Consider the following 22,360-nt stretch of genomic DNA (forward strand, 5'->3'; position numbering starts at 1 on the left):
CACAGAAGGAACACAAGATTTCTAGGATGTAGTTCTCAATAGGTTAAAATAGTTTGAATTAGATTATTTTAAACTAAGAGATTGGGTTTTGCACAGTTCTGGCGGTACTCACACTATATTTTGGACAGGAATGCGACTTCGCCACCGACAGTCTCTGCCTGGTTCTGCTCACAGCGATCTGGGTCAGCTCTGCTAGCGGCACTGCACAGCAGTCTGGATCTCTGGTTCTGGCAAAAGTTCTTGGCGCTGCATGGCGGTCTGGTCTCTGGTTCCGGGTACAGCACTGCTTTCTGGGTGTTTCTGGCACAGGGTTTTAGGCCAGAATCAAACAGCTCAGCCCGGCTGTTTTACTCTGATGTGCCCCTTGGAAGTCTGGGGTGAATCAGTTTGCAAAAGATTTGGAGGCCTGCTGACACATTCTGAATTCAAAGTTCTGGTCTCTGTCTGGATTTGAAGTCTAAGTACTGGATCTGGTGTCTTCTGGCAAAACGCTCCGCAAGCAATCAGCTTGAAGTGGGAAGCGAATGTCCCTATCTGTCCTGCACAGTCTCCTTTTAGGTGTTTAGAAAGTGGGAGGGTCGGCTCATCTTCTATGCCCAACCCTCTCAACTTATCATTGGCCAGTTCCTCCTCTCTCCCTTGATTGGGGAAACTGGGTTGTGAGTCAGAGTGATGAGGTAGGTTTATGGTCAGAGGATCCTCCCCTTGTCAAATTGCACACAAATCTATTTCTGATCCAAATACATATTTATCTATGTACCAACCATTTTTCTAATATTATATGTCCAGTTAACATTTTCTGTAGCACCAAACCATCCGATCCCTGTCTTTGTAAGATGTCGTGTCCACTTATGACAGAATTCTGCCCTTATCATCCAGATAACGACCTCTAAACCTTTCCAGATTTTACACAAATGTGCACCAGGGATATGGGTTTCAGATGATAAAGTGTCAGATTTTTAACATGCATACATTTGGAGTAACAACCTTTTTTCCGCTACTATCCCCAAGAACATACCACAGTGTCCTAACACCTCTTAAAATGTGCACAGAAAAATCAAGAATGATGATGTTATTTATATAATTTTTACAAGTCCGCACTATGAATTATCCATCTTTTTAAAATTATGCTCTGGCCCGAAAGGGGTGTGGTTTTCCAAAGCACATGGTGGAATTTCTGGTTTATCCACTTCCCCCAAGCTCAACTGGCTCACAGATGCAGTGCCCCTCCCCGATTCCTTCCAAGAAGAAGCCATTTGCGACCCCCCTAATTTAACATTTGCCTGGGCCAAGGACAGTGCTTTGTTTAGTTTCCTGTAGTCCCCAGGTGTTCCTCCCCTAATTTAATCAGAGAGGTGTCATCTCCTTTTGGCAGGGGCAGCAGAATGCAGCCAGTCCTGGGAAGAGTGGCTGAGCAAGTTCACTCCTGTCAGGGGTAGTTGCCGGGCAGAATTCACTCTCTTTAAGCCGGGTTCAGCTAAATGTCACTTTGGTACCCAGTTTTCTACATTCGAATCATACTGACAATTTTTACACATGCAGCTAGAACGCTGATTCTAAGTTCAAAACTATGACATTTCAACAGTTGCAAACTATGTGACACTCAACAGTAGGTCACTCATTTATTTTAAACATTTAGATTTTAGTGTCTTTCAGTCCAATTTCACTTCAGCTGCTGACATCCACAGCTCAGCCAGTTTTGTTATAAACATTGTTTTGGGCTCTTTCTTTCCACAGATTTTGTATGCACACAAGTCTACCTTCTGCCAAATGTCTGCTGGTGTTCATTGAGATTTTTGAATATCTTGCAATGTTTAAAATAGGCATTTTTAGCTTGCATTTCAAAGAAACAAAAGGTGATTGCAAAGCGCTTTTTGAGCCAACCGGCACTGCTGTTTTTCCTTTGGCACACATTTCACCCATGGCACTCCTGGCCCATCACGCTCGCACTGGTGGGTGGCAGGTCAGGGGAACATTTTGGTGTGCGCCAAAAAGGCGCGGTTCTCCAGGATTCTGGCGCAAATGTGGGCTTTTCCGCCCTCTTGGATTTCCTAAGCCCACAGCACAAATGTAGCAGCATAATAGTCCAAACGTGGGTCAGGACACCCAACAAACCCCCCCGCCCGACTGCGCTTTGATTTCGAGTCGAGGTGGAGTCGCGTGCAAAGGATGTTTTGATCCACACGCTGGTATGTCCGCATCATCTTCTTCCAATTCCGAAGATGGCACAGTTCAGCATCTTTTCCTCCATCCGGTTGGATCGATCGGTTCTCCTCGCCGGTCCTGATGGGAATATTGGGCGGTACCCTGGGCCCCTCGGATTTTGCTCCCAGTCCCAGGGTCGTTCTCCTTGGTCAGTCTCCATGGTTTCATCTCTCCTAGGATGATAAAGCAAAAGCGGCAATACCTATTCATAGACATTTCTCCCCCACTATTGATATAGTGGGGTGGCATATACATTTTATAGTCAAAAACATGAACATATACATTTTTTTTTAATCAGGAGGCAAGAACATATTCAAGAATCATAGAATTTTATAGGCTATATGTGGAATATTTTAGGGTGGAACTGAATTAATCTGGAGCGGTCCCCTCTGGTATTGCAGAGGACTCCTCCAGTTGCTGCAGAGTGTGCCTGGGATGGCAACACTTTAGCTGATTTATATGTACCCACTTGTCTTCCCCTTCTGACAGACTACCTTTGGGGATGCGGATCTTATACGCTACTGGGGAGACCTTGTCTATAATTTCAAACGGTCCCTTCCATGTAGGCAAAAATTTTCGCTGTTTGGCCTGGTTTCTTTGGAAATTGTATAGATAAACCCGGTCTCCCACATTATATTCCTTCCTGGTGGTCTTCAGGTCGTAGTGGGTCTTCATGCTATCAGCTGATCTTTCTAGATTCCGCTGAGCATAGGCAAAAGCATGTTGGAGGCGTTTCCTTAAATTCTCCACATACTCGAGTTGTGGAGGCATTTATCAACGTCTGCTCTTGGGTCCTGTAGAGCAAATGCTGGGGAAGCACCATCTTGCGTCCAGTCATCAGCTCAAATGGTGACATTTTAGTTGCAGATGACAGGGTAGATCTGATGGCCATTAGGACCAGAGGTAATCGGATATCCCAACTTGGCCCAGAATCTGCCACAAACTTTTTTAAGATGCTCACAATGGTCTGGTTGTAGCGTTCTACTGCCCCAGAAGAAGCTGGCCGGTAAGCAATATGTAGCTTCCTTTTTACCCCCACTATCTCCCACATCTTTGTCATCACTTCACTGGTGAAGTGGCTACCCCTGTCTGACTCAATCCTTTGAGGTAGACCAAAACGGGAAAAGATGTGGTTAATCATCAGGGCAGCTGCTGTTTCTGCCTTGCAGTTTGGGCCCGGGAGACATTCCACCCACTTGGTAAACAAGCATGTAACCGTCAACATGTACTTGTTTCCTCTAGACGAGCGAATCACAGGGCCTACAAAGTCGATCTGACCATGGCAGTGTCATCCCCCTCTTTTGGAGAGGCGCCCGGTGTGTGAGGGATGATGGCTGAAATTGTGCACACACAAGACACCCCTTCAAGTATTGGTCGAGGTCCTGCCCCATGTGTGGCCAGTAAGCAACCTCTCTTAAGATTTCAAGTGTTGTGTGAAACCACCTATGACCGGCTGTGGCCGCATCATGGGCGTGACTTAACATCAGGCTTCGGAATGAGGTAGGGACCACCCACTGATCATGGCCAGCTTGGGATTTCCTTACCAACAAACCGTCTTGGATTCGGAACATCTTTGGACATTTCATCAACACTCTAAGGCCCTCGTTCCCAATGTAATCGGTATCCGTCAGGGGAAAGTTCTCAGGGTCCTCAATGTGTTGGTAAAACTTACCAATTATTGAATCCCCCTTTTGAGGCGTAATTAAATTAGATTCAGGGGTCTCCGTTCTCCATTGTGCAGTTGAAAGATCACTGTGAGCATTTGTCTGGGACCTAGTGATAGCAGTGACCTGGATTTCCCCCAACAGGGACTCTATTTCTATTAGATCCCCTTGGATGGCCCCGTTTTTGGCCAGCTGATCAGCTAAGTCATTTCCAGTTTTGTCTGGTCCCTCTACTTTGGAATGACCCTTGATCTTTTTCCAGTAGATGGTCATCCCATTCGAGGTGACCAGGTCATCAATGTTTTGGATTAACTTCCCATGTTTCAAGGGTTTGTTATTAGCACATAACATGCCTCTGGTTTTACAATTAACCAGGTGCTCCACGAACCCGTTCCGTACATAATCCGAATCTGTGATTATGACCAGTTCGTGGAGTTGATGTTGGACAGCAGTGAGGATGGCTTGATGCACAGCCATCAACTCTGCTACCTGACTACTTCGGGGACCAATTTTGTACCCAGAGGAGGGTTCTGGGGACTCATTCACCCATGCATTCCCTACGCCGGCCACCAGTTCTTTCTCCCCGTTGTTGTCAACATGGTAAGAGCATCCATCCACATAGACAGTGGGCATTCCCTCACACTTGTCTTCTTCAAAGACTTTGTGGGGGAAATTAAGGTATGCCTCCATGTTGTCCTTGATTTTTAGACTTTCGTCCTCGAGACAGTTTTCTCTGGCACAATCATGCAAGTCAGCCAGACCTTGCGCGAGGGGACTCTTCTTGTTTAGGCCATATCTGACCTCCACAGGAAAGCCTTGCATTGACAGAATCCAGGAAGTAATTCGGGAATTACTCACATTACCGGCCCGGATTCTGTCACTTTGGAGATATTGCAGAGGCTGGTGTGGAGTCTCCACTATGATGTGTTCCCCCTGGATGAACGGGCGGTAATTCTTCAATGCCCAGACCGTTGCCAGGAGTGCCTTTTCACAATCGTTGAATTTTTCCTCCACAGAGGATAAACTTTTGCTCGCATAGGAGATTACTTTATTGACCTTGTCATGCTTTTGGTATAATACTGCCGTCAAGCACGTATTAGAAACCCCTGTCTCCAGGAAGAACTCCTTGTTTCTGACAGGGTAAGCTAGGCAAGGCGCTTGTGAGAGGCTTCTTTTGAGTTGTCTTACTGCGTCGGATTGTTCTGGACCCCATTCCCACTTGACCCCCCTTCAAGAGATGAATCAGGGGTCTGGTGATCGCTGCGTTGCCCTCAATGAACTTTCTGCTATAATTAGTCAGTCCAAGGAGGCTCCTTATTTCCCGCAGAGTTGTGGGATCCTTCAGTTTCTGAAGTGCTTTTACTTTCTTTTCTTGTGGACAGAGACCCTGAGGAGTAATCTCATGCCCCAAGAAATTAACAGCGGTTCTACACCACTGTGCTTTCTGAAAGGAATGTTTTGCTCCGGCGGCCCTCAACTGTGTCAGAACATAACGGATCTCCGCTACGTGTTCTTCTAAAGATGAACTTTTGATGAGGACATCATCTACATAAGCCAGGTTACCCCTCGCACCCAGGTCGGGCATGGCCTTATGTAGGAACATGTTGAATTCATTGCCGGAGTTGAGGTATCGGAAGGGAGTTCGTGTCCATGTGTACTGCTGGCCCCCAAAGGTGAAAGCCAGTTTGTATTGGTCCTCCCTACTGACAGGCACGGTCCAGTATCCATTGGTCAGGTCTATTGCAGTGAATATCTGTGACCCCTGAATCTGGGCCAGCCCTTGGTCAATGTAGGGCAGGGGCCATCGGGAAGTATGGACCCATTTGTTGAGCTCCTTAAGGTCGGCACAGAGTCTCCACTGGCCGTTTGGCTTCAATATTCCCAGCACCGGATTATTGAAGGTGCTGTGTACTGGACGGATTATTCCCCGGGACTCAAGGTTCTTAATTATTTCAGTAAGGGACTCCATGGATGCGAGAGGCAAGCGATATTGTTTCACAAACACTGGAGTCATGCCAGGGTCCGTGGGAATTGTTGTTGTGTGGATGTCGGTGCGACCACAGTCATATGAGTCTACCGCAAAGAGATCTTGGAAATCCAAGAAAACTTGTTTCAACTTTTGCTTCTGTTCCAGAGTCACACAGGCATCAGCTAGGTTGACCCTCTCTTCCACCATCTGCCTGAAGCCTGGAAAGACTTCTGGTTTAGCTATCTCAGTGGCCTCCTCCAGTTGGGTGGAGAAGTCCCTGGTCAGAGTGCTGATTTGGACTGGAGGCTTCAGGTGGGAAAGACAGCCCTCATGGACCTGGAAAATCACCTCATCCCTTCTAAAGTCACAAGTCACATCTTCCTTACCATAAGGGCAAGAAGTGTACACCAGGAAGTTCCCCCCATGCCGGGTAAAGATCCCGTCTGGTGTTGTATTGTCATCACTGTCACTGTCAAAACAGTCCTTGGGGATTGGTCCTAACAGTTAATTTCCTAAATCAATGGAGAAATGTTGGTCATCAACCGCCATTCCAATAATGGTGCCTGCGGCTAGAGTAATACTCTTTAAGTCGCTGTTATCCACCTCTATTGGAATGGTGTCATGTTCTATGTTGACTAATGGTGTTGGGTTTACCCCTAACCCTTGCTGTTGGAGAGAAGCATTTAGATGAATATAAGCATCAGGGTTTTTCAATTTTTGTCCTCTTTTAACTTTCACTTCCAGGGAGAAATGCCGGGTCCTTTCTGGGATGGTGACTTCCTCTTTAATCTGAATTTCAACTGCATAAAGTAGCAATTGAGCTGACCTAAATGCTTTTTCTGGATCATCAAAGCCCATGGGATTATCCGCTAATCGGGACCAAGCTTTGAAGTTTATTAGGTCCAAACTAATGGCAAAGCGATTGAGAATGTCACTGCCTAAGTAAAAGGCGGCAGTGATGTCTCACACGACCCAACAATTATGGACTATGCTCTTGTTGCCAATGGAGATTTTGAGCATACACCTGCTTGGCAGGAGAGGTTTCGAATTGGGTGTTTCCAGATCCATTTCCCATGTGTCTATCAGTTTGAATGTGGGAATGGCTGGATCTTTTGGGAGTTGGCGGAACATGGCTTCGCTGATGAAGCTCTTAGCATTGTTCACACACACTCGAGCGAGAACAGAGTCCTTCCCATCATTTAACTGAACAGGGATGAACAACTGCTCTCCAATTTGCTGAATATCAGCCAGGCTCTGAGCTGATTTCACATCTTTCTGGACTATAGGAGTGGGAGTGTCTCATTGTGGATTGGTAAAGAATTTCAGAGTGTTTCCTTCCAGTGTGGAATACCACCTTAAACTGGAAGGAAGGTTGATTTTCAGAAATAGAGAGGACACCCCCATCACCAGTCTGTTGTCCTACTGCTATTACTGTCACGTCTGGACTTTGGTTGTTCTGGAAGTGAAATTCTATTTGGTCAGATTTTTGTTCAACCATGTGGCAGGTGCCATTTAAACTAATATGGTTGACACTCTGTTTTAATTTTATTGGTCGGCTAGTCTGGGTCCAGAGGACCTTGTTTACGCAATCTATTAGGGGTGACAACCTTCTCAGGAGGTCATTCCCTAGTAAACAAGGGGTGCCCTCTGGGGTCACTACTTTGACCGGGTGTTTCACCTTGTGTCGCCCAATTTTGATGTCCAAATCTGCAGTCCCCTCGATGGGAATTTCCTTCCGGTCAAAGTTCTGGAGTTGTCCAGGAAGAGAGGTGAGGGGAATTTGGTACTTCTCCCCCCTACCTGAATTCAGTTCATCAAAGGCCCTTTTGGACAGAAGGGTAGCTTGGGATCCAGTGTCCACCAGTGCCAAAATTGTACCCTGCCCCTGTACTTGGACAGCGGCATAGTATCTTCCCTCCATCTCCTCAAGGGGGCACAGAATGCACATTTTTGGACAACTGGTGGGCTAACTTTCTGGTTTTGGACATGGCGAGAGAAGAGATTTGGGCAGAATTCTGTGGAGAGTCATGGGAATCTGAAAGAAAAAGTTTGCAACTGGATATTGATGCGGTTTTTGGTTCCCCTGGTTCCAGTTCTGGGCCGCCCCCCCCTTTTTGGAGGCAGTCACCTGGATGGGTTTGAACCAGGGGTTTTCGGTCTTGTTGGTTCTGGGATAGAATGATGGGCGGCGACAGCTCAATCCCCACATCTACCCAGTCTACTGATTCAGTTTTAGGTTCCCCCGGTTCTGGGCAGCCCCCCGCTCTTTGGAGGCAGTCACCCGAATGGGTTTGAACCAGGGAAGTTTGGTTTTGTTGGTTCTGGGATAGGATGATGGGCGGCGACAGCTCAATCTCCACATCTACCCAGTCTGGATTGGAATCTCTTGGGACCCATTTTTCCTTGGGAGGAGTTCCCCCCATCTCTGAAGGAGAAGATCCTTTTCCCAGGATCTTCTGAGGATCCCTCTCCCTCAAATTGGAAGACCTGTACCTCCTCCACAAAATGGGTCCGTTTGGGTACTTTGTTTCTCCTACCCCCCCCCCCCCCCCCTCTGCTCCTTGGGAAGCAGACTTTCAGGGGCAGGAGATTTTGTTTCCAGTTCCTGGTTTTCCAGGGGCTGTTTACAAGTTGGGAAGGAAGCTTCCTCCAAGGATGTACACCCCTCTTCCCCTTGTGCCTCCTCCCTGGGAAACGGTGGGTTATCGGGGTGCTGCCCCCGTCATAGTTCTGGAGCGCCAGGCCCAGAGTTTGGGGCATTCTGTGGTGGCATGCTCATCTGAGGGTTCTGTTGAGCCCTCAGTATGTGACCCAGATCCCGGGCCATATTTTGGACCTGGCACTCAAGTTCGGAAATCCGCTCAGGCTGACACGGGGTTCTGTTTTCTCCCCTGGGCTGATCCCGGGAAGGGTAGCTATCCCTTCTCTGGTAACACCCTGAGTTGGGAAGATTTGGGTACCCCTCCACCCTTGGCCTCCCCTCTCCAGGATTAGGTGGTCTGGGCTCAGGGAAGTGGGGAAAGAAGGATGGATGATTTTGGGGTTGGAAATTGGGTGGATACCTGGGAAAAAAGTTCTGCCCAGTGTTTGGGGGATTTCTGCCCTCCTGTGGGAAATTAGGAGGGAAGTTCCCTGGGTCAGGTGCTTGGCTGGATCCCCCCCTTGGGCTGGGGGAGTCCACACATAACCCAGGATTGGTCTGTTTCCCTTGTAGCGGGGACTTACATAGTCAGGGGAGCGGGGGACCCCATTTGTGGGACTACCTCCTCGACGCCCTGTCTGTGACTGGCCCGAGGGCCTTCTGGGCTGTGAATTATTTGGTGCAGGCAGGTTTTTAGGTCCCCCCCATCTCCAAATCTAAAACGGGGGCAACCTTTACCTCTGCCACCTTGGCAACAGCAGGGGTGCTGTTGGTTTTGTTTTTTTTTGGCTGATTCTTGTTTTCCACCGGTTTCTGCACCTCATAGATGCGGGTGGCTTGCTCAATGACCCAGTCTAAAGATCTTTTCTCGTGAAAATCTCTCACGAGCTGGGTCATTATGTATTTGGGGAGAGCATGGAAAAATGTGTTGATGAATTCTCTGCTGTCCGTGCGCACCCTTCTGGTGGTCTGCGCAAAGGCACGCTTCAATTCTTGCACAAATTCTTGTGGGGCCTGATCCTCCCCACATTGCAAATTGCAGGCTGCCTTGCGAGCCTCTTGGGGATTTCTATGCACAGAAAAGTGTTTCAAGATGGCCACCCTATAGGTGAACCATCTTGAATGATTTTGGTCCTCCAGCCCCACAAAGAAACTGGAGTATTCTGGGGAGAATGTCCATTTGACGTACTGGCTGCAGCTATTGCTGTCCTTCAAATGGAAGGTCTCCATCATTTGCTCAAAGAGCTCCAAGTGTTCCCACACAGAATACTTGGAGTTCTTGTGATAAGGCGTGATGACACTCCCGATTGCCTTTATCTGTTTTAAGGGGTCCTTAAGCAAGGCCCTTTTTGCCTTATTGGCCTTTTTGGTTTGGGTAACCCTGGTCCATTCATCCTCCGACTCAGAAGCACTGCTCCCAGAGGTGCCCGTCTGATCTTCCAGGTTTTCCCGGATTCTGCGAGCCTGGGAATGGCTGGCAGAATGTGGGGACCTGGTCTCCTGTGTCCTGTGACGCTCAGAGGAGTCTTCAGATCCCTCCTTGCTACCAGGATTTGCTGGGTACCCCCCCACTGACCTAACTGGGCAGAGGTTTTCAGGATGCCCTTAGTGGGCCTACTCTCCTGGGGTTCCCCACTAAATTGCACTGTGCTTAGGTGCCCATACCCGGATGCCCGCCCATCCATTCCTGGGAGGTACTGGCCTATGAGCCCCATCCTTTTGGCTGGATAGTAATCTGCCATCCCTGTGGCCCCGTGCTCATGTGCGCCAGGGGACATGAGGGTGGCAGAGTCCAGGGACTGGGAGAGATGAAGGCCTCTGGTACTAGGGCTCCTGAGGTTATGCTCAGGTGTTTCCCTTTCCCAGCGAACTTCATCTCTATCAGCCCCTGCTCCTGGTTGCAATGCAAGAGCCTGGGCTTTCAGTTCCTCAATCAAGGCCTTAATAGACTATCAGTCTCTCCTGCATGGCTACCTGTCGCTGGAGCCCATCATTGTGCTGACAGAGAGCCTCATTCTCTCTCTGTGCCTCCCGATTGGTCCTGGAGTACTGGGCCAGTCTTTGCTGCAGGAGGGTTACCTCCCGAGTCCCATCCCTACTGGCCTGCTCCTTTCTTGCCAGAGCATCTTCCACCCTCCTGGTGTGCTCTCGCAAGTCGTGATGCTCTTTTTGGAGGTCACCCAGCCCCTGGAGGGCCAGGTGATTTCCTTCAATTTGTTCTTTTAATTGGCAGACTTCCTGGCCTAAGGTATCCCTTTCCTGAGTAAGAGCCTGCATCTGTGCCGCCAGGTCGTCCCTCTGCCGTTGAAGGGCACCAGCTTTCTGGCGCTCTTCATCAAACTCTGCCTGGGTATCCAGGTCTTTCTAAATCATTTTATTGCTTTCCTCTTTCTCTGTCTAGTTGGATTTGCAGGGTGGCTACCTGCTCTGTGCATGCCCTGTTGAAATTGATCTGTTGCTCCAGCTTTTTCTGGCACTGCAGTAAGGAGTCCAAACTGTCTTGGTGCTCCTTCTGCAAAGCCAGAATTCTGGTATCCTAGTCAGCCTTTTCCTGTTGCAGGATATCCATATCCTCCTTTATTTTAATGATTTATTGTCTACTCTCGTTTTCTGACTCCTGGCTTCTGTGCAGCCTCTGCTCAGAAGAGACCAGGTCAGATTGGGCCTTTTCTAATGCCATCTGTTGCTTATTTGCCAGATCTTGGCCTTCAGCACATTTGTCCTGCATGGCTTCCATATATAGATACAAATATGCCGTTATCCTGGCAATCTTATTGTGTTCATCTTTGGCTTTAGGAGCCATATATAGTTCACTCAGGGCCACATGTAAGGGACCCTGATCTCTCCACATATCTGACCCAGTTGTAGTGACCGTTGTGTGATCGCCTGCAACCATACATTTTGGTCCTGTTCAGACCATTCACCTCTCACAAACAGTTTATGTAAGAGGTGCTCCCTAGCTATCTTCATATCTACCAAGGTCGTCATTCTGGAACTTGATTTCCTTCCCGACTTACAGAAGTTTGTATGTTATTTTGCAAAACAGACCGTTTCCTTAGAGTGTTCCTTTGAGGAGTGCTTTACAGCGTAACACAGCGTGGTGGTCTAACTGGATATGTATCCTGTCAGCTGGCACACTGTATTGATCTGCACAAGTGACAGATCTAATCCAGAATCCCCGGCTACGAGCCCCCACTTTGTTAAAGACTCCAATCAAGCAGTCCCACTAAGTCAGTGCCTTGTCTGGGATTGCTCAAGGGAAACCCTTATTTATATATTTTTATGTCCAGTTCGTGTACTCTGGATGACCACCCTTATATAACACCCCTCTCTTAGAATCCCCCTGACCCCACTGAGCCAAGAAGTAAGTTTGTTTTGCAAATTTAAAAGGTTTATTTGAGAATTAAACAATATATATATATCGCACTTTTATAATAAATTAATAATTGATATCACACTTGTGAATATGAGCCGTAATCAGCAATAGGTAATACTACAATAAAGCATTCTCTGATACCTTATTCCCCTGTTCCTAGTCATAAGTCACCAGAACTGTGGTATGTATGGCAGAGAAAAAGGGTGGATCGTAACGTACGATTCCATCAACCCCTTCCCTCTTCGACATACTAATAATAAAACATTTGTGCCGGCCTGGATTTTCATGCCAATGCTGTGGATTCCTCTGGAGTCTGCCTGCTCTTTGTTAGCGCTGCGTACCCTGCCTACATGGCATCCAGGGTTTACTTTATTTGCACAGCAGAGTGCAAAAGGGCGGCAGACAAATGCGTACACTGCCTTTTTACCCTCCCCTTTTTCCGTCTGGTGTGCAAATGTGGAAAATTAATTGGTGGGGACCAGTGTATTCAAAGGTGCACACGCAACAGGTATCTGCCGCCAAATGAAAGTAGACTCCAATATGAGCTCTTTCGTGTTTGAGATTCTGTTTCCACAATAAATGTTCTCCAAGTGCTCTGAATTAATAAAAAATGTAATATAGTAGCAAACCACACGTTTTCAACGCTCACCTACAGCGCAACTGCATTCTAAAAGCCTAGCATTCCAAGCATAACTTACACATACTATTTTGTTTAACAAAAAAGCAAGACATCAATTGGTCCGATATCCCAGTCAAATAGCTCAGTCAGTTAAGTTCTCGCTGAGATTTGCTTCCAATGCACATGTGGAATCCTAGTAGGACAATAGGACAGACTCAAAATGTCATTCAGTGGTCGAGAAATGGATAGCATGTAACTGGATAATATTCTCACCCTCGATTTACAGCACAGGGAACTGTGGTAGTAAGTCCCACGGTCGACTCAAAACACGCATACAGCTCACCCTGTGAATCAACAGCACCCCTACATCATGAACCACAGCGACACAGTGTCAGGTCCTAAGAAATTCCCAGAAGGTTCGGCCCAGTCTATCCTACACGATTGGCCGTACGCACCTGCTTGGTTTTATGTTGGAGAAAAGAGGCAGCCTACAGAAGAGTTGTACTTCCGAAACGTGGTTTGTCCCAACAAGAGCCGTGGTCTATTGAGCCATTGCGCCAAAACATTCTCGTGTGTCTAGAAGCAAAATATCCACGGGTGGGTTTGAGAAGACCATGTAAGGTGTCATCCTGAATTCAGATTAAGTGAAAATAAAACCGGTGCATAGCTCATGAAATAGCTCATGAAAGACCTCCACAACTGGACTTTCCTCAATATATTCTATGAGGCAAGAGTGTTGGGAACACAGCAATATGTATCTCTGTCTTCTGCATGCAATCCTACCATCTTGTGGGAGGCCAAGGGTCACAATGAGAGGGAGCTAAAAGCAACTTCTCAGTGTCAGGCATCAGCCAATAAGCAGGCGCTACCTCTGGAGAACAGGAAGCTAGCACGCATCATGCAGCAAGTGCAACTTCCACATAAGATACAAACCCTACATTTTTGTCCATTATACATCATCCATTACATACATTTTTGAATGGCACCATTTGGCCTGGGGAGTGAAAAGTAGCTCATGGTGGCAGTGGTTGGGGTTAAGCCATTCAGGTTCATGTAGGTACTAGCAAGAGTGAAATAGCTCCCAGCAACTTCAATCCCGAGAGGCTGTGTCAGCGCTGGGGTGAGTCACTATGTCAGAGAGCCTCCTTTGAAGGCTTATGGGCACACCCGCAGATGCAGACTAAGGTCTACAGTAACCAATGCAAAAGTCAAAAGAAGCATTCCACTATTGCATTGCAGACCTGTAGAGGGTATGGGAGAGAAAAAAAACAAAAATAAAAGACGGAGAGAAAAATAAAGGGGAGAGAGCCAGAGATCGTTCTAGTGCAAGAGCGAAACAAAACGAGGAAGATTCATGTTAACACCACCAGTGATTGCAACTCAGATAGAACAAATCTTTTCAGCCAAGATCAAGGTTCTTTAAAGCACAGCTTGAACAACATTGAAAAGAGCACAGGACATGATCGTTTTTAATTTGGCTTAGGAGGTTATAGCACTGGATTTAAACACGCATTGAGGGTGTGTAACCCATTTCGTAGAAGAATGCAGTTAGCATGGCCTGGTCTGTACCATATTTATGCCTAGGATCGTGACATCTGCTGTGCTACTTATTAAAGATATGAACGGTTAAAAAAAAAAATATATATAGTCTGGTTATCCTCAGCATAAAAGTCAATATCTCTCTTGACAGGTGACCGGTGTGTTGCCCCGCATTGGGCCATGCTTTTCTGCACACTACAGACTCATCGGTGGGAGAAACAATGGAGAATGCTTCAGCTCACCCATAAAAGTCCAAGGACTTTATCTGCAGTAGGCTGAAGTTTCTGCTGGCAATACAAACCCCGTTTTCTGCACAGGAAATATGTCGTATTTCTAACGGTAGTGGAGCACCGCCCTTCATTTTTATGATCTGACCTCAGGCGGGGGCAGGAACATCATGACAGCCTTTAGCACAGCGGGGCCAATGCCTGGTGTGTGTCGTTAAAAGTTGCCATCCCTCCACTTCCGGAATCCGGATTTATCCTAGGCGCCTCGCTTGGCGCTGCATCATCAATCTCAATATTTTTTGCGAAATACTTACTGCAAGGTGAACGTACAGAACATAACTATATTTTCTTTCCAAAAAGCTCACAGGAAATATGAATACGCACTTATCATTTAACATGACGATGCACTCTATAAATCAGCTGCGCGAATGTATTTTCGTAAAAAGACCAAAGTCGTTTGAAATCTGAACAATTGCAAATGTTGTCGCTCCAGGCGCTGTGCAGCATTTCGCCATGGCAGTGTCGCACAGCGCTATCCCACCGCGCTACTCCAGCCATCGTCGAGCACACCCAAGATAGACGCTAGCAACATTATCAGTGTGTGGAGGTTGATTTGTGCCCCCCCCCACCCTCCCCAGTGCTACGGCGCTGCTGGTGCGAGGGCTGGGAGCCGGCGTAAGCGAGGCGCACGCTGCACTAATAAAAGATGCGTCCAGCCTGCTCACTCTGTCTGCCAACTGCCCCCCTACAGGATGGCGTTGAAGCTTTTATATTCACGCACCGCTTTAACGCTGTGACGTCGACATAACATTCTTCTTTCCCCTGGTTAACACAAATACAAATATTTTTAGCATTACCGGTACACGGTCGGGGAAAACTTCTTGAAGCATGATGCGTTCTTGTTGATGAACCTCCCATCAAGACTTGCAGTGATCATAGTTCCTCTTTGCCGGGTCACTGTCGGGGGTGGCATCGAAAAGGCTCGCCAGCTTGGTCCTTGATGGGTTTCAGAGGATCGCCTATGTAGTGGTGTGAATCCTTCGCTTGCAGCTCATTCGCTCTGGCCCTCTTGATATGCGTTTTATGTTTGTTTGTGGCTCTTGCCTTTTAATGGCAGTTGTGAGGTATGGAGGAGCGCAAGACCGCTTCAAACATGTCGTCTGCCGGGGGAATATGTGTAGACGCATGGAGTTTCACCCGGTAGTTTTGGAGGAACCGGCATAGTTCGAACTCCCATAGGGCTCCTTGAGCCTTTGCAATCCTGAGGACCTTATTAATGGTCCTCAAAGCTTTTCGTGTCACTGTTTGCCTGGGGCCATGGCAGGGAGATGAGGTGGTGTGTTATCCGGAGGTCATCCATGTATTTGGCAAATGCTCCCCCTTGGAATGGGGGCCCATTGTCGCTTTTTATGTACCATAGTAGCACGTGAGTTGTGAACATCTTCCCCAGGCCCAACAACCAATTTCATCTCCCCCCCATCATGAGGGTTCGTCGATTGCCACTTAGAGGTATGACCCTTCTTGCACAGTGCAGAAATCTATGCTCACCGATTGCCAGCGTGCTGTTCCTCTTGGGTTAGATTGGATGGGTTCTGGTAGTGGCGGCACGGGAGGCACGAGGATATGGTGGCCTCTACCTACGCATCAAATTCTGGGACCACACTGTCTCTTACTTGTGCTTTGGTCCTCATCATGCCCTGGTGACCTTCGTGTGCCAATGCCACTATTTGGTCATGCAGACTAGGCAATACCAGAATGTGCATGCCCCTAAGAGGAGGCCTTCATACGTGATGGATAGTTCGTAGCAGAATATGAACGCCCCTGCCAGGAAGTTCTTCATGTCCATAGTACAGTTGGGGTTGTTTTGAAGGAAAGCGTTCCATTCCCCTGCCAGGATAGCGTTCTGGTTGAGGGTGTAACAGCGGTTGCCATTTGTGGCTTCCACCAATTCAGATATGCTCACGGCCTTTGGTTTCATTGACTGGATGACCAAACATATGTGTTCTTCCGTTTCCACCAACTCTTGATATTTCTGCAGATGTGGCGGCTCGAGGGTGTCTGGACAGAATGTCTGCGGGGATGTCTGCGCCTGGTCTGTATACGAGGTCAAACTCTTATTGTGTCAGCTGCAATAGCCATTTCCCAAGAGGGATCACATGTTTGCATATATTCCATGGGAGGAAAGAACCTCATTCTCAAGGCACGTTACCATAACGTTTAGTATCCGCTTTGTAACAAAGACTGCTGTGTGAAGTCCCTTTCAATGACACCTGCTGACTGGCTTCTTTTCCCCACAGGTATAGCATAACACACGAAAAGCAGACAACAACCATAAATCCACTTCTACATCATGTTAGCCTTAACAAAGTTTCATATAATGGATAGGAATGCTTTGGAAAGTGAGGCAGTTGTGCTACAATTTAAAGTCAGCATTAACAGCATGCAATACAAATGGATCTGCTGCAGAGCATGCAAGTGGCAATGGGACTCTCCACAAAATAGCCCCAATATGAATACAATATCAAGAATTTCCACACGAATTTAGTGCTTTTCATGCGCCAAGTATGTATTATATAACGTGCAGTAAAATCAATCCTGTTCAAGCAGCTCACTACAGCATTCTCCTAGACTCACCAGTCAGATATTCAACTACAGCAGCCATATACACCGGCGCACCAACACCAATCCGGTACTTTGGTTGTCCTTTCTTGATGTAGCGCATCATTCGGCCTACTGGAAAAATGACCCCAGCTTTGGCAGACCGAGAGGTCTTGCTCATCTTCTTCTTCCCACCTCTGCTCGACATCTTTAATATTGATGGTTAAAAGCTGCAGCTAAAAGAAAAGAAAAAACAGCAATTCATTAATCAGCACATGAGTAGTCAATTCACTAAACTGAGTTGATCACTGGACATTCTAAACCTTAAAAAGAAAACAATCAATTACAACGAACTCAATTAAGCATGAACTCTATGAGAATAACTGAATGGCAAAAACACGAGACAGCACTCACAGCAGCTATAAATGACTATTCTGAAATCCACAAACAAGTGAACTGGAACAGTACCGTTTGCTATGTTCAAAGTCTTCAACGGTCAGCACTTTGAATGGACGACCCTTCCTAATGACCATACGCATATTTCAGGAAACAATGTGCGAGTCAAAAGGCTAAATATGTTTTCTTGTTGTATGGACCAAATTTCACCAAAAACATCTGGCACACCTGGGTTAACACGCCCTGGGTACCATTCAGTATGGCGACTGGCCAATCTGCAGGCTGTATGAAACGGCACAGCATGCATATACTGCCCAACTGTTATAGCGGGACACACCGTGAGACGCCATTAATCCGTGCAGTCTGCACAGAGCTGCGGGCAGAGCTCTCAGCGAGGAGCTCCCTACTCTGCTTGGGAGCGATGCACTCAGTGCAGCCACACTGCCCACATCGCTCAACCCAGGCCGCAACGGAAAGACACGGCCCACACACAAGAATGTCTTGCCCCTTAGGGTAAAGGCCTCACATGGCGGCCTCACATGGCACAGAATCTCCCCTTAACTGCCCCAGACCAGCCGCCATAACTTTGCCGGGCCGTACCTGGCAGACACATTACGGCCGTTTACGAAACCCTGCCACCTCCTCCTTCCTCAGCCTTGTACGTGCTCATTATAGTTAGAATGTGAAGAAAGCAATGGGGGGGGGGCACCCAAAATATTGAAATTTCTCCACCTCTTTTAAAAGCCTGAACATTTTCATTTAGACATTAAATTGCTTTGTTTTACTATACTTTTTCTTTAAGGAATGAGAGGTACACTAATAGCTTTAGAGAATACACCCTTGGACCCGGTCTTGCAGATTTGACCACCTCAAAATAGGCAAATGCTCCCCAAAACGAGGAATAAGACAGGTAGAACATTGTGCCCTGCTTTCACCAACACAGGTCCATGGATATGTTTGGACCTGTAGTGCATGTAGTAACACAGGAAGAAACTAGGATTATTACTGCCTGATCGGAAGTAGTAAATCTGTATCTTTTAATTTGCATAAATAACTGTGCAAAGAAAGTTATATACAAAACATTTCCGTTTTCCAGTTAAAACATAACTTGACTATAAAAATACTCCCATTCAGAATTGGAATTACATTTTTACTCCCTAAACATTTTTTACTACCAACTTTAAAAAAAAAAAAAAAAAAACAGGGGAGTAAAACACTCCCACTTCCAAATCTTATCTGCAGCACTGCTTGGACCACACCAGAAGTTATGGGCCTGCATGCCTCATTAAACGCTTGCTACACCTGGGCCTTTAAATAGGTTTTCAGGGTCCATAGCTCCAGGTACAGTCCTAGTGTTAAGTCTATAAAGCTTAAATAGAACGCCCTAGCAGGTGTTTCTCAATCTTGATTTGTCAATCTGTGGGCTACAAGAACTGGTATAGCCCGCAGATTGATTACAGTCCAAAAATCGGGTGTTCGCAAAGCAAGCAGCTTCAACGTTGTATTCTGCAACGTTGAAGCTGCTTACTTTGGTGTGTATGAAAGTGTTTAAGTACACCCGTGTTCTCAGCAGCATTTTTGTAAAATAACGAATTTGTCATTATTTTACAAAAATGCTGCTGAGATTTCCGCATTGCGCCTGTTAATCCTGACGTTGCACTGTCGTGAACTGCGAGGACGCCCAGGCACACTTGAAAGTACTGGTGGAGCCTGGGCATACTGATTTGGCACAGTGAATCATGCTCTTTAGCACATTGCCTTGTGCGCCAAGTTCAGAATCGGGCCCCAGGGTGTTCCAATAGCTTTACAGACCTGCAGCGAGGTCCGTACCGGGCGTTATGGTCCGTCATACCTCGTTAACTCGGTCTTCAGGGCCCACGACGCCCAGTACTGCCCTCGCTGCAGGTCTATAAAGCTATATTATGCACCAGTTCCTACATAGAAGGATAATCTTGTACACGTGGCGACGGACTCGCAGAGCGTAATCTAAGTCTGACCCGCTGCCGCTTCGATGCCGCTTCGATCACTATTTCAGATGGGGACATATTGCACAATTCACACACACTGCGATAACGGCCATTGAATGAGCCACCACTGTGACTCAGCACGTTCTACCTGCTCACAAGGTGCGGATCCACAAAGCGTCTGACGTGGATGTGCCTTTGTTATATTCACAAGTAGTGAAGGCTCAATTTGTTAAGAGAGCAGAAATGGCGCCAAAATGCCATGATCATACTGTTGTTGAAGCTGCCCCTCAGAGAGCTGCCGTTGTGTTCATACCTGCTCATCCAGAGTTGCAAAACGGCGCTCCCCAACACAGTACTTTGCTGTATAGATGTGGGTTCTCATTCCCACCGCATTTAGGTGACATAAGTGACAATCATGCTGAAATAGCCATCCATGACACGGTGCTGGCGTAGAGAGTTGTCCCTGAGACCCAGTCTAAGGCCCACACACCAGTGCACAATTTAAACTTGTCTCAATCTCCTGTACTGCATCCTAACTCCTGAGTGTCTTCAGCGGATATTTCGCATGTTACCAGGCTGTCGTTTGTACAGCCCATCCCTCGTCCTTCATTGGGGCTGGCGCCATCACAATTTGTAAAGAATGGCCCTATACTAAGTGCGCTGAACAACAGTATATACACACTGATAATGTTATATATGAGCCCTTGCTGAAAAAATCCGAACTCCACCATGACCCGTTAATAAAGGTTGACAAATAAATTGGAGTCGATAATTCGAGAACCTAATCAGTGCCCTTCAGAAGGAAAATCAGACTCGATATTGGCTACTATGGAGGTATCAATCTGCCCCCCCCCCCATCACCTTAATTGTACCCAAAGCCAACTACCCATCACAGCCAAATTAACGGTAATTGGCGTGGCGCATGCAAATAAAACTCATCCAAATTTACCAGCCCAGGTGACGGAACAGGCAGTGGGTGATGTAAATGTTAGCTGTTCTGCTGTATGCTTAGATGAGGATATCATAACTGTTTCAGCTAATAAATTACTGTCAATGAAAGTGATTGCAGTGACTGTCCTGTTTGCCTCCCAAGTGGCGCCCTCTTGCAGTGTATTTGAAGTATTCCGAATGCCAAAATAGAAGGACAAGCCTGGGCTAATCAGTGTACCGGAAATTTCAGTAAAAAAAAGTTAACTCAAACCAAAAATAAAAATAAAATTAAAAAATAAATAAATAAATAAATAAATAAAAATGCTGCTAGTAAAGTACCTAAGAGTCACACAAATACTTTTATTCATGCGCTCTCGACTCCAGCTAAAGGTCAAGTTCTAACATCCAAAGCCAGCACCCAGTACATTAAAAACGCTCATGCAAGAAATCCTGCCCAACTAAGCCCAAGTGTTATCACGGGAAAGTCGCCCGATTCCCCCTCCCTGAATGATTATATGAATTATTCTACATACTCAATATCAACACTACCGGACCCGGAGAGGGAGCTTGAGGTAGATGTTTTCCCCCCCATTCAAGCGTAGTTGCTCGATCAGTCAAGACTCGGGAGGTGGGTGGGAGCTTCCAGACTCTGGAGGATAAAAGAAACATGCCATTGATGCAGGACATAGCCCACGGCCTAGACGGGGCAATAGCCTCGCACCGAAGATGGATCAGGCAGACTAACCACACGGACGTGCCTCCAGGGGCTCTTTCTCCCTCTCCTCTTCCAGTCGGAATAGGTCCCGCTGAAAATACAAACCTCTTTTCCCTGTGCTGGGAATCGTGACACCATTGAAGGACAAGAATGTATCACCTTACAGATGTTAGATAGAAAGAGATGTGACCCCTACCCCAGCAGAACACTATTCTAACGGTATTTAGTGAGATAAAGAGCCTGAAAAAAGTATATTCTAATGAGACACAAACATCCAATTCTCAAAAAAACGTAAATTAGACGCTGTGAACAGAAAGTATCATCTCAAATAGTGAGAGAATGTATATGGAGGGAAAGCGTAGCTCTGGAAAAAAAGGCATAAAACTGTCCATCTCAAATACTACACAGCCAGCTTAAATTCCAATCAATAAGATAGGTAAGGCACGGAAAACAGTACAAACTAAAGAACGGTGAGTTTTGAGCTACCTGTAATCAAGCAATAGGACATTCATAAATGTAATAGGACATTCATAATGAGTGCAACAATCGCACAACAGAACCCCTCGAGAACTCAAAAGAAACATCTAGGAGCTCACAAGGAGAGGTACAGGTATCATGGGCAAGGCTAAGATAAACGCTCGAAACAAGCAAATAATTGACTCTAATCTGTAGATACAAATCCATCCTGACCCCTCTGGCTATAAAATTTGAATTTGGAATACAAGAGGGTTCGTGCATCTCTTGGACCCCAAGACTGCCCACCACCTGTTACTGTATTATATAATAATACTGCAGGAGACCTGGTTGTATGATCGGCCAGTATGGCCCAACTACAAAATTGCGTGGATTCCTGCTATTAAGCAGACAAAAGGGCATCCTATGTCAGGTTTGTTAATTGCCATACATTTTAAAAAGACATAAATGCTAACCTAACCCTGTGGGACTCTTCTCACCCCTCCTTACAATTCAAGCTAGTACTACAGGAGTGCATTTAATGGCCACACCAACATATTCGCAATTGTAAAAGTATATCGGAATCCTGCAGCAATGGAGGATGACATTTTTTTATAACAACATTGTGCAAATTCTTGATATGATCGCATGCGACCCGGAGAACTATGCGACCCGGAGAACTATATAGTATTGGTTGACCTAAACAGGTCATACTTGGTACAAAAAAAAAATTAAAGTTATCCCTAAAGTGAAAAGATGGAATACTTTGATCAGAGAACGTAATACGGATCTTGCAAAGCTTACATCCCACCTAAACCTATGTGGAAAAGGGGAAATGCCACAGCCTTAATTGATTACGCATTCCTCACAGTTGCTGCTTTACCTTTAGTGGCAAATTTTAAAATAAACAACACAACCCTTAGTGACCACAATATTCTTCAAATTGAGCTTGCAAAAACAAAACTCCTCTAGTGGAAAATTTTCGGCCAACAAGTATCCATCACACAGGGGCAGAATAGAATCAAATGGCATCCGCCTATGCTTGACCTCCTTTCTGCTAG

At 46.5% G+C, this 22,360-nt stretch overlaps 1 protein-coding gene across 4 annotated transcripts in view; it reads right to left on the reverse strand.

Annotated features, from left to right (window-relative positions):
• MACROH2A1 (macroH2A.1 histone) overlaps positions 1-22,360 on the reverse strand; it is a 350,602-nt gene that overhangs the window by 231,756 nt on the left and 96,486 nt on the right. For all 4 annotated transcript variants that reach the window (XM_069652584.1, XM_069652583.1, XM_069652585.1 and 1 more), the window contains exon 2: positions 16,875-17,074. In XM_069652584.1, coding sequence (XP_069508685.1) covers positions 16,875-17,046 — 172 coding nt within the window. In that variant the 5' untranslated portion in view covers positions 17,047-17,074. The remainder of the gene's footprint in view (positions 1-16,874; positions 17,075-22,360) is intronic.

The sequence above is a fragment of the Ambystoma mexicanum genome, chromosome 3p, assembly GCF_040938575.1.
Source record: "Ambystoma mexicanum isolate Mex_15411 chromosome 3p, UKY_AmexF1_1, whole genome shotgun sequence".
NCBI lineage: Eukaryota > Metazoa > Chordata > Amphibia > Caudata > Ambystomatidae > Ambystoma > Ambystoma mexicanum.